This window comes from Stegostoma tigrinum, chromosome 4 (genome assembly GCF_030684315.1).
Source record: "Stegostoma tigrinum isolate sSteTig4 chromosome 4, sSteTig4.hap1, whole genome shotgun sequence".
Classification (NCBI taxonomy): Eukaryota; Metazoa; Chordata; class Chondrichthyes; order Orectolobiformes; family Stegostomatidae; genus Stegostoma; species Stegostoma tigrinum.
The window spans coordinates 116,937,195-116,950,862 of NC_081357.1; the positions used below are offsets into that span (position 1 = coordinate 116,937,195).

A 13,668-nucleotide genomic window follows, 5' to 3' on the forward strand; every position below is an offset into this window, starting at 1 on the left:
TTACATTCCCTGTAATACCATACAACTCTATCTTATGTAGCAGACTTTGGTGTGGTACCTTGTCAAATGCCTTCTGGTAATCCAGATATACTACATCCACAGGTTCCCCATTGTCCACCATGCAAGTAAAGTCCTCAAAGAATTCCATAAATTTAGTTAAACATGAACTACACTTCATGAACCCATGCTGGGTGTTCCCAAGGGGATAATTTATATCCAGATGTCACGCTATTTCTTCCTTAATGATATATTCAAGCATTTTCCCCACTACCGAAGTTAAGCTAACTGGCTTATAGTTACCTGTTTTTTTAAAATCTACTTCATTTTTTAAACAGCGGCGTCACATTGGCTGTTTTCCAATCTGCAGGAACCACCCCAGAGTCCAGGAATTTTGGTACATAATTACTAGTGCATCTGCTATTTCCCCCAGCACCTCTTTCAGTACCCTGCTACGTATTTCATCAGGGCCAGGAGACTTATCTACCTTTAGCCTCATTAGCTTGCCTAGCACTGCCTCCTGAGTAAATAATGATAGTTTCTAGGTCCTCACCCGCTATAACCTTCTTGCCAATAGTTTTCGGCATGTTATTTGTCTCTTCCACTGTGAAGTCCAACACACAATAACTGTTTAATGCCTCGGCTATCACCTCATTCCCAGTTATTAAATTGGCCTTCTTATCTTCTAAAGGACCAGTGCCTACCTTCACCACACTTTTACAATTTACATACTTATTAAAACTTTTGCTGCCTGTTTTTATATTTTGAGCTAGCTTACTTTCATAATCTATCTCACTTTTCTTTATAACTTGTTTTTGTGGCTTTCTGTTGGCCTTTAAAGTTTTCCCAGTCTACGAGTTTCCCACTAATCTTTACTTCTTCTGTACGTATTTTTTTTAAAATATCTGATACTTTCCTTTAATTCCTGAGACATCCATGGCTGACTATTTCTTTTCCTACAGTTCTTTCTTATGACTGGAATATACTTCTGCTGAACACTGAAAAATCATTCTGAAAGTCCTCAACTATTCCTCAATTGACCCATCATAAAGTTTTTGCTCCCGTTTTCCTTACCAAATGCCTCCCTCATCGCATCATAGTCTCCTTTGTATAAGCACAGGCCATTGGTCCTGGATTTAACCTTCTCACGCTCCATCTGTATTTTAAATTTGACCATACTGTGATTGCTCCTTCAGACAGGATCCCTAACTGTGAGATCATTTATTATTCCTGTCTCATTACACAGGGCTTGAGCCTGCTGCACCATTCAATGAGATCATGGCTGATCTGCAGCCTAGCTCCATATGCCTGACTTTGGCCCATTTCCCCTACTACCATTGCGTAACAAAAACAAACTGAATCTCAGATATAAATTAGTAACAACAGAGCGCTTAAAGAAGAAACTAGATAGATTAATGATAGAGTTGGTATCTCTCAACTGGGCATGATAGGGTGCTGTGATCCACCAGTGGTAACAAAATTGAATTTCACCACATCTGTAACCCCAGGACCCGGAATTTTCTTCCTCCACCATTACCAGCAAGGCCAGATCACCACAGCAAAACACAGTGGATGCTGGAAATCTGAAAATAAAACAGGAAGTGAAGGCAGCACCTATGGAAAAGCAGAGTTGACTGCAACAAATGTCCAGGTCCATCACTGATGGAGTTTAGTTACATCAATGCGTAGGCATTAGTTTAGTGTGTAAGCAAAGGCAATGCCAGATATCTCACTGAATCAGTGCTCAACATAGTGCAGAGAAGCTAAGACCACAAATTAGTCTTCTCATTTTATTACCCCAAAATTTGCTGAGCACTTCGCAGCCCCCATCTTAAGTGAGCAAAGAATGCAGCTCCGTTTAATGGAAAAAGGCTGGATAAACCTGATTGAGAATAAAGCATGCCACTTAATCAGGAAAACACTCATGGTGGAGGAGGACCCAATTGTGCCTCATTAGTCAAAATGAATCAATGATTCATGACATCAATTAGACTACCATATCTTTTTAACAAGAGGCTAAGCAATGAAGTTGCAACAGCTTTCACATAAACACCAAGTGAGCAGTCTGTGAGAAGAATAATGTGATCTCCAAGAAAGTTAAAAAGGTTCCCTTTGTGACGTAAAGTGAAGTTTTGCCTTTGTATGGCAACCCATTCTCTCCAGGCAAAGCCAGAACTTCATACGCGACAGGCATTATTCCATCCGGACTGTTGCCTGTCACATTTTGGAAGCCAGAGGGCTGTCAGATGGTCACCTACTAGAGGCTGTTCAATGCATTTTTCATCATCCCATCTGCCCTGTAACTGAAATAGCAACATTTAAGTGCCTTCAGAGTAAAAATACCTCACGCTTGAACCCATTATCTACTCCCCACCCATATCACGCAAACCATCAATATCAAGAACAAACAGGCAAAATAGTAATGCCAAGGATAAATAAAAGTTGGAGGGAAACACTGAAGCTGAAGAGTGACATATATTAGAGCACATGAAGGACCAGATAGCAAAGAGCACATACTAAACTCTGGAAAGAGTTAAAAAGAGAAAAAGATGATATGAAATTAAAATATTAGGGAAGAGAAAAAGTAAGTATATCCTACACTGACCTAAGTAACAAATGGAAGACCAAAATAGAAATAGAGCCATTAAAGGAAAAAGCAAGATGAACTCTCAGTATTCATAAACTCTCAATTTATGAAGGAATAGCAGCGAAGAACTTTCAATATAAATCTACTTCCTACCAACAAAAGCAGAGATACAAATCGAAGGAGCTTTGAGCAACAGCAGGAACAACTAAAACAGGTAAAACAAAGAACTGTGGATGCTGAAAAACTGAAATAGAAATTGTTGGAGAACTGCAGAAGGTCTGGCAGCATCTGGGGAGAGAAAGCAGAGTTTACCAATTCTGTTAGGGGTCATTGGACACAAAACATGAAATCTACTTTCTCTCCACAGATACTGCCAGACCTGCTGAGGTTCCCCAACAATTTTTGTTGTTATAATAGTAAGAAAGATGTTTTCTATCACTACACTGAGTACAAAAGATTGCTAAAAGAGATGCTAAACATGCTCATTCAGAAGCAACAAAAGAAACACCGTAATGAATGTGATATACATGCACTGTCAGAAGGTCTTCAATAAGGTAGCTCATAAGAAGCGCATGAGACAAAGCTTAGCAAAAATAAGAGTCAGCAGCAAGGTGGAAGAACATCTGGTAAGATGTACCCAGAACAGACTACTAGCAACAGCATTAGAGGAAACTTCTGATACAGACAGATAGTGGTATAAATTGATCCAATGAGATCCAGGGTGAGACAATTGCTTTTGATCACATATAAATAATTTGGACTCAGAAATTAGAGGAGGGTAATTAATATAAGGAACAGCAAAAGCATACATACTTGAGGAGTAGCCACATTAATGGCAATTACATTGAGTATTGAAAATAAAAATCTAAATGGGTTGGAGGAGCAGACAAATCAGGGAATGTTTTAAAAATGATTCATTTTTCAACAGCATGTGAACATGTCACTCACCAGGCCAGCATTTGTTGCTCATCCCTAATTGCTCTTAAAGTGATGAGTGGGATAACTTTTCAACTGCTGCAATCCATGAGTTGCAGTCCACAACAGGTAAGAGCAGAATTCAAGGATGTTGTCTCAACAAAAGCAAAGGAACAGCAATATAGTTCCAATTCAGAATGGAATTGTTTGGAGGGAAATTTGCAGGCAATAATATTTCTATGTATTTGCTGCCCTTGTCTTTCACAGTGGTAGAAGTTGCAGCCTGGGAGGTGCATGCCACAAGAGCTTGGTGATGCATCATGTAGTTGCACTTGGTCATCAGTGCACCATTAGTGGAAAGAGTGAGTTTTTAAGTTATCAGATAGGGTACCAATCAAGTGGACTACTTTGTCTATGTTTAGGACTCACATTGCAACTCTCTCCTTCCTCTCACCACCTCAAGTCGGACTGTCCATCTGGTGGGACAAAACATTTTCACAATGGTGTTCGGTGGTATCAGGGATCCTTAACCCAATAAGCATGTCAAGCTGTTGCTTAACCGGTTTGAGAGACAGGTCTCCCAATTTTGAAGTAAGGACCTGATGTTAGTAATGAGGACTTCACAAGTCTGATGGGGTTAAGTGTATTATTGTAATTTCCAATATCTAGGTTGACATGGTCCAGTTTCATTGCTTTTTGGCTCCATTATGGTTTGAAATAATGGAGTGGTATTCTTGGCCACTTTAGAGTCAACCACTCACAAACATCTCGAGTATTAAGACTAGCTTAATTCCATATTCATTTAATTTAAATTTCAAAAGCTACCATTTTCCCATCTCCACAGCATCAGACTAGGCCTCCAGATCACTAGCCCTGAGGTATTATTACCATGACACCAATATATAAATTGTAGGCAGCCTGACAACTTTGCAAGATCATAAAACGTGCAAATGGAGTTCAAATCATTCGGACATGAATAGAGTAGATAGCAAAGCATGTTCCCTTCACCAATGAAGCCAAAGGCATCAATTTAAGGCGACTAGCAATAAAAGCATAGAAGGCAATATAACAAGTTTTTATTTAGCAATTGGTTAGGAACTGGATTTTGTTATTTGACTGAATGGTGAAAACAGACTTAATCATGCCTTTCAATAAGCAATTGGATAAGTGACTGACGAGGCAAAATGCAAAACAACAGGAAAGGACAGGGAGGTAGGATGAGCAGAGTTCCACTCGCAAAGAGATAACACAAACATGACAGAGTGATTGGCCATCTTTTTTCTTCTAACATTCTAGGATTTCTGGATGAACATAAAAGCGAGGAGGTAATGTTAAAATTATACAGGATGTCAATTAACCCACATTTGAGGTACAATGTGCAACTTGAGTCCTCATACCAAGGACACGGTAAAGCACCTGAACTAAAAACAAATTGCTGGCAAAGCTCAGCAGGTCTGGCAGCATTTCTGGAGAGAAATCAGAGTTAACATTTTGTGTCGAGTGACCCTTCCTCAGAACTTTACTCAGGCTTTTCCAGCAATTTCTGTTTTTGTTTCTGATTTACAGCAGCCACAGTTCTTTCAGGTTTTATTTTGTAAAGCACTTGAAACATGTGCTAAGAATAATAACAGGGATGTTGTCAGAATTGAGAGAATGCAAATATTAAGACAGATAAAGAGAACCAGAGATTTATTTTGTGGAAGAGTAACCTAATTAGCAGAATCAAAATCAGAAATTGTTGGAAAAAGTCAGGTTTGGCAGCATCTGTGAACAGAAAGCAGAAATAACATAGTCTTCAGGAAGGGTAAATGGGCATGAAACATTAACTCTGCTTTCTGCTAACAGATGCTGTTAAGACTTGCTGATTTTTTCCAGCCATTTCTGATTTTGTTTCGGATATCCAACATTTGCAGGTCTTTGGTTTTTAATAAATAGGCTTGAAAATTAAGCAGATTTGATTTGGATGCTCATATATACAAGTTGTTAACAATTTGTGCACAAACAAAAAGAATAATGAAATGTTGCCCTTTATCAAAAGGGGGCTGACGACAAGTTCATCGAAATAATCATGCTTAACAGGTGTAAAGAAATGAGGAAAAATTGCAACACAATAATTCAACAGGTCCCCTTTAACTGTACTTTTCAATCCCCTAGCCTGAACTACTTCGTTGGAGTAGAAGCATAAAGACAACAGAACTGCAAATTCTTCAATTCACGCAACACATTGACTTGGAAATTGATTGCCATTTTCCCTCACTATCATAGGGTCCAAATCCCAGAAACTCCTCCTAAAAGTAGACTGGTGTGCCTGCACCACATTCACTGCAGTCGTTCAAGAAAGTGGCTTACTGCTATCTTCATGGGCAATTTATATTATCTTGAATTAACAGGATGCAGGATGATATAATTAAAGTGAACTAAATAATGCAGTCACATAATAAAGATGCAGATCAAGAATGAACGACTCTTGCATTAGAGGTGGGCAATCTGGCAAAGAGATCAGGAAGCACCTATTCCCATGAAACACAGAAATCAGGAACATTTCCCTGAATTGAAACTTTCAAGATTGACAGCAGTAATATTTTCATTGTCCAAATGTCTCAATGGATACGGATCAATCTGTAAGGCAAATCTGCTCGAATCTGATTAGTTGAACCGAAGCAAATGTACTCATGTTGTTAAGACAGTTTCTTCGTTCCCACCCTGCTTCCACCTGGATGAATGCAGGACAAAGTTGACACAAATGTAAGTCAGCCTTTAACAATTCAAATAAGAGTTTTGGAGTTTTTAAGATATAGTGATGAGCATATGTAATGTGATGTCACATGAAATGACTGAAGCAGATGGTAACAATATACTTATGCAGAAGAAGGAAAATGGAAGAGAATGATACGGGCAGGAGAAAACAAATCAAGAATGAGGCATGAAGCACAATAGTAGCTATAGAGCAGTTCGACCAAATGGCTCCACCCGAACAGTACATTTTATATACGTGATGTAGCACTCTGTTTATCCCCGAGAATTATTAAGCAACTTTAAGTAAAGGTTTCTGTTGCAATACCCAACTGAGGCTGATGAATGTAAAAAGTATCAAATACAAAAAACTCTGCAATCACAAAATGCATGCGAATCAGGTCAACAAAATTTGCAAACTTTATTTAATTGAAGCAACTGCACCATCTTCAAAGCTGTCACCAGCCGTCAACTGGCTTATCTGCAGACAACACTAATTTGTTATCAAAAATATGCTATCAGCCAATACCACCTATGTTTAGGTTTACATTCATTTTTTTTGATAAATTAGTACGTGTTTCTAAACTTACCAACTAGCATTTCATACAGGAAAACTCCCACAGACCACCAGTCGCACTCCCGGCCATAATAACCATCCCCTCCCTGTGATTTTAGTACCTCAGGAGAGATGTAATCAGGAGTTCCAACTGCAGTATCACATCGAACCATTCCAGTCTGTGTATTTAGATGATGGCAATGAGAAAAAGAAATGTTTTTACAAAATGCAGTCAAAATACAAAGTGTGCAGTTTTAAAATCATGTTCTGAAGTTAGACTTTATGCACGCTGTCATCATGGTAACGTATTTCATAAGACCCACTTATTTTGCAGTTTCTAAAATATGCACATTTCAGCAAACGTGCCTTGATTTATCAAAACATAGCCCGAAAGAATTGGAAACTGACATATGGCAAACAATACAATTTTACAATAGGCTGCGGTCAAATTAACAAATCAAAAAGAAATTTTTGAACAAACTTGTGCTATGTGGTTTATCCTGTGCACTTGTCACGTTCTCCTCCAGAAAAACTGCATGCATTGGGCAGTCTGCAATGAGAAGTTATTCGTGCATAATTGCAACAGTCTTTTGGCTTGCAAACAGAAGAGGGCACCAAAAGAACTGATTCTACTTTGGGGTGGGGGTATCTCCTTTCTATATTCAAAGACTGAAGTCAAAGTGTGCATCAATAAATAAAAAGTCTGGATTTAAAATAAAAAAAGCTATAACTAATTTAAAAAAAATACAACAAATATTCATTTCACAAGTAATGATATGCAAGAGAGTTCTTGCTTTGATATTGAAAGCCAAGCATCTCAGAGTTTAATTCAATGATGATAGGGGATGGGTTAGTCAGGGTTAGTTTGTGTTGCAGAGTGAGGCTAATAGCACAGGTTACATTCCTGACCTTACTATCAAGGTTCCCTCACCTGAGGTGTAGTGACCCTCAAGTTAAAGCATACTAGTCATCTGTCTCTCATGAGAGCAGTTTTATGGTCCAATAGGACTGTAATGATTTTACTTACATTACTTTATTACAACATTGCTCAAAAGGGGAAAATAACAAAATTATGCAATAAAAATACTCAAAATGCTTCAATTATTTCTCCAAAATGACTTCTTGGAAACTGAAAATTTTGGTTACATTGCCAATTAAGATGATTACATGAGAACAAATGGCAGATCATTATAAAAATAAAAAAGATGCCATTTGTTTCAATTTAAAATCAGGAGAAAGTTGGCACAGATTGAAACAAATTTAAAATTGAGATTCAGATGCAAGTAAAATTAGCAGGTGACCTTTAAAGAATAATAATGCAGTCACATTTTAAAACAATCAAAAGATGTGGCAGTTTACATTATTTACACAGACACAGAACTATGTGTTATATATAATTATCAAAATTATGGACATAGTAGAAAACCATTCTGATTAGTAAATCATAAAATTAGCACAAGTTCATCCAACAGAAATTGTCCCTGCACAACGGGGCAATTTTTAAAAAAACCTCGTTAGTTTGAATGACTAAGCATTTTTTGAAACCATTTCATTGCATCTTAACTTACCGAATCCATTTTCATACAAGTACCAAAATCTGCCAACTTTAAATGTCCGAATTTGTCTAATAGCATATTATCAGGCTTAACATCTCTGTGTATAAAACCCATTGAGTGAATGCCATCCAAGGCAAGCACGACTTCAGCAGTGTAGAACTTGGCCCATCTTTCAGGCACATCATAATTGCTCATGAGGTTTACAAGGTCACCACCAGGCATATACTCCATTACCATATAGAGATATCTGTCATCTTGAAAGGCATAAAATAGCTGCAAGAAAAATAGCAAATGTTACAACAACGTTTTTCTTAATAATAGAAAATGATTTGTGAACATCCTGTTCAACATCAGTACTACTAAACAACTGTATGAACAACTATTTTTAGACTATGGCTCAGCACACTCCATAATACACATCCACCCCCTGCCCTCATGAGGAAATCAGATATCATCTCTTAATTATACTAAATACCTTTTAAATTTCTATTCAGAAATTATAAAATTAGCTTCTAAATACAAGTAAATACACAAGTAAAACCGTACAGTCCATACTATACATTTGAACTGTTCAACTATTTAAATCAGCAAATTGCAATTATTTTTACGATTATTCTGTGAACCACAACACCATCATATTCATCCCATTACAATGTTCAGACATTTCTTGCAGAAATAGCTATTTAGTGAGTTGTCACATCCCATAAAGGCATAATCTCTTTGTAGACAATCCCTAAGTGAAATATAAGTTATTAAAGCACTCAAGCTTGCCTTGAAGTATGAAACAGTAAATTTGAGTTTACAATGGATGTTTGGAGTATTTAATAGTCTGAAAAGTCAGAATTTATTTAAACAACGTTAAACAAATCTGTTCAGATTTTGCCTTCTACATTCGTTGCACATCGCTACAACAGTGGGGCCTTCATACCCAATAGAGCAACAATGGATGAAGGATTTTCTTAGAAAACAGAATGAAGCCCTACAATACTCAATTTTATACCTGTTTCATTTGATACATCACATTTCATTTAGCTGACTTAAAAGTTTGTGCAAAGTGCACCGTTGCCAGCGAAGAAAGGAAAAGCAAAAGACTGCCTCATTACATGTAAGTTTTAACAACAGATACATCATACAACACATCAATTATCAATATGTTATTAGATCCACACTAAATTAAACTGAAATACCTACAAATACAAAACCTTTTCTACAACTAGTTGCATGCATGGAGCAGACTCGAGACCAGGAATTATAAAAATGAAGCAGCGTTAATACTGTAGAAGATAAAAATCACCTAAACAGTAACTTTTCTAGTTCTTTGCAAAAGCAGTATTTTCCAGTCTAAGCTTTTTTATGACTTTCTTTAAGAAATACAAATGCAGATGTATTTCTGAATATTAGGTGAAAACAGAGAGTGTTTTTTGGTTGGGAGGAACAAATGTACTCTTAATTGGCGCATCTGTTTGATTAAAAAAAGCTTTTACACAAAAAACAGACACAGAATGATTTTCATTGTTGTCAGCTTGCTACTTCCTTGATTACTAAATAGTGGAAAAACCTTTGTTTAGCAAACATACACTTGAACTAAGTTTCTCTGAATTGCGCAAGTGTATGCAAGATACCATTTACAGAATTCTTGTGGATTTAAGGGCATTACCACAGCTGCAGCTCAGTCAGCAATTTCTACTGGTAACATTTATCGGACAGTGGTGGTTTTAAAAGGAAGTCTGAAGGGAGGAGAGGCACAGACAGATGTACATTGAGGAATGAAATATGTTAAGTCATGTGATTGTTGAGTTTTAAGCCCAGCCAACAATGGGGTGAAGGAAAAAGATAGGCTAGAGTTGGAGGGTTGGAAAATCAATCTGTTTTCTGCTTCCAGACTATATTTTATTTCATTTTTAGGCTTGTTACATATGATCCTCAAGCAACTCATCTTGTTTGGATAACCCAAGTGGAGAGTTGTGGGGAATTTTCAAGCAGAGCGGCACAAAAACCTCAATTGTGAAAAATAAATATCATCCACAATATTATTACTACTGCGATTAATTATGAGAGAAGACAATCACAATGTACTTTCAAAAGATTTAACAATATGAAATTTAAATATGTTTAAAAATAATTTTACCTGGACAACCCAGGAACTGTTTGCAAAGGCCATGATATCTCTTTCCTCCCAAAAAAATGCTGAATCAGATCGCTTGATCATTTCAAACTTGCTCAAAAGTTTCATTGCATATACTTTTTGTGATGCTTTATGTCGAACCTATTGAGAAAGTATAATTTATTATTCTGGATCCACAGATCTTTAAATGCAAATTTGCACACGATGTGTTACTTGCAAATATTTTGGTTTTTCATTGCTCAGTTGCATGGCACTGTACATCTGTTGGAATTTTTATATATGTGACCACTACCAAGGAGTCGCCTATGATAGCTTCTCTTCCTACTTGCATTTATCCATTGTCTCCTCCCACTTATCCTTTACATTCTTTTCCTCAGCATTGGGATCCCATATGTACACGGAAAGAATGCAGGGCTGTCTCACTGTTGCCTATGCCAATCTGTACACTGCGTCAACTTTTAACGTGCTTGTCCAACATACACAGGCGAATGAGCAGAAATCAGAGCCATTATCTTCAGATCTTGCAACAAACTATATTGCTTCACCACTGACTCTGTTCTCTTTAACTGGCAACTGCTGCAGGATGAATCAGACTGTTTGCAACCTTGGCATCATACTTGACCCAAAAATGAGCTTCTGATCATGGAGCCATTCTGCACCATTTCGAAGACTGCTTGTACAATCATCTCCTATCCTCAGTTTACTTGCTAACAAATCCCATTGATACAAACTTAACAAACATTCTAATAGGTATCTGACCAAGCCCCACATATCCCACCCTCTAAAAAACATAAGCTCATGCTTATGTATAATTAGGGAACAGATACTGTTCTCTGTAGCTAGGATCAAAGGCTATGAAGCCTGCCTGGTGCCTAGGTTCAAGATATCTCATCTGTGCTGCACTAGAATTTGGAGTGGGAGAGGAAAGATCCACTATTCACACAGTCCATGTAGATACCAACAACAGAGGTAGATTGAGGAAATAGTTTCTCAGGAGGGAATGACAGTATTTGGGGGCTAAATTAAAAATCATAATCAAAAAGATAATGATCTCCAGATTACTGCCTGAGTCATGAGCTAATTTGGACAGGGACATCAGGATTGAAGCAATAAATGTGTGGCTGAAAGACTGGTTTGCAACAAACTGGTTTGAATTTATGGGGCACTGGCACCAGTGCTGGGGAGGGAGGAAGCTGTTCTGATGAGACAGGCAGTTCTGGAAGCATACTGAGATCAAAGTCTTGGTGAATCACATAACTAGGGCTGCAGTTAGGGCTTTAAACTGAATAGTTGAAGGGGCAAGTTCAGCTGTATGGAAAATTATAAAATCAACGGTAAAGGAGAAAGTAGGATTGCAGGTGAGTGATGAGGCTGATCACTACCAGAAAATTAAGAAGAGAAAGAATGTGCAAATATCATATTGCACCATGGAACCATAAAAGTATAAGGAAAGTCAGTGGTAGAACAAACTTAACGGCTTTGTATCTTCATCCACAAAGCATTTGGAATAAGGTAGCATAACTGACAGCACAAACTGAGGTAAACGATTATGATTTCATAGCCATTAAATAAACGTAGTTACAAGGAGATCAAAAACTGGGAGCTTAACATTCAGGGATATTTGCCCTTTCAGAGAGACAGGGTGATGGAAAAAGTGGTGGCATAGCTTTTATATCTTGTTAACAGTGCTATGAGAGGTGATCCAGGCTCAGATGATATCGAGTCCATTTGAGTGGAGTTAAAACAAAACAGCAAGGGAAAGAAGGCATTGGTAGGAATAGTGTACAGAGCCCCAAAGAATAGCCACTTTGTGGGGCAGGCTATAAATCAGCAACAGGAGTGCCTAAAAGGAATGGAAAAATAATTATGGGTGACATTCATCCTCACGTTGACTGAGTTAATCAAATGGGAAAGGGTTGCTACAACAACAAATTCATAGTGCATTACAGATGATTTCCTGGAGTAATGTGCCATGGACCACCAGGCAGCAGGCTATCATCCATCGCGTAATGGGTAAAGAGGCAGGTTTAACAAATTCCCGAGAAGATAGTGATCATAACAGGATGAATTTAATATTAAGATCGACAGTGAGAAACTTTGGTCAGAAATAACTGTGTTTAACACAAACAAAGAGAATTACAATGAAATAAGGAGAGTTAGCTGAAGTAAACTGAGTGAATAAGTTAGCAGATGTAAAAGCCAGCAAGCAGGAGCAGACATTTAAGGAGGTAATTCATACATCGCAGTAAGAAAAAATAATTCTAAGAGTGGGCTAAACCAACCATAGCAACCCAAGGAAGTGAAAAACAGTATTAAGTTGAAAGAATGCCAAAGTCGGTGATAACCCTGCACATTGGGATAAATTCAGAATCCAGTAAAGGAGATCTTTAAAGGTAATTAAAAGAGAGAAATAAATTATGTGGGTAAACTAGCAAAAGATATAAAAAATAACAGTCAGAGCTTCTTTATATATCTAAAAAGGAAGAAAAGAGATCAAAGTGAATATAGGCCCTTTTGTAAATGAATCTGGGGAAACAGTTTGGGAGCAAAAAAACGTCAGGGGAATTAAACAGGTATTTGTGTCAGTCTTTACTGTGGAAGATACGCTGAATGTTCCATTGATATTAAAGAATACAGGGGAGGGATTTTGTACCACCACAATCACTGAAGAAACCATGTTAGTCAAACTAACAAGGATGAAGGCAGATAAGCTCCACGGCCCTGATGGCTTCCATCCTAGGAGCCTAAAAGTCAGCTAGGGAGATGGTGGGTGTATTGCTGGTAATTTTCCAAAAATCACTAGATTGTGGAAAAGTACAAGAGGACTGAAAAGTTACCAATACAACACCAGAGTCCAAAAAGGGAGAGCCAAAAAGTGGGTAACTATAAGCCAATTGGACTAGCATCTATTTTTCGAAAAGCATTAGGTTCAATTATTAAGGAAGTAATAAAGAAAGAAAAGAAAATTACAGCACAGGAACAGGCCCTTCGGCCCTACAAGTCTGCGCCGATCCAGATCGTCTATCTAAACCTGTTGCCTATCTTCTAAGGATCTATATCCCTCTCCCCCCGCCCATTCATGTATCTGTCTAGATACATCTTAAAAGACATATCGTACCTGCCTCTAACACCTCCACTGGCAACGCATTCCCGGCAACCACCACCCTCTGCGTTAAGAACTTTCCACACATAACTCCCT

The 13,668-nt window shown here is 37.8% G+C and overlaps 1 protein-coding gene across 5 annotated transcripts in view; it reads right to left on the minus strand.

Annotated features, from left to right (window-relative positions):
- rock2a (rho-associated, coiled-coil containing protein kinase 2a) overlaps nucleotides 1–13,668 on the minus strand; it is a 210,561-nt gene that overhangs the window by 106,408 nt on the left and 90,485 nt on the right. For all 5 annotated transcript variants that reach the window (XM_048530490.2, XM_048530491.2, XM_048530492.2 and 2 more), the window contains exons 4-6: nucleotides 10,473–10,610; nucleotides 8,357–8,617; nucleotides 6,823–6,967 (exon numbers count right to left, since the gene is read on the minus strand). In XM_048530490.2, the coding sequence (XP_048386447.1) occupies nucleotides 6,823–6,967; nucleotides 8,357–8,617; nucleotides 10,473–10,610 (544 nt within the window). The remainder of the gene's footprint in view (nucleotides 1–6,822; nucleotides 6,968–8,356; nucleotides 8,618–10,472; nucleotides 10,611–13,668) is intronic.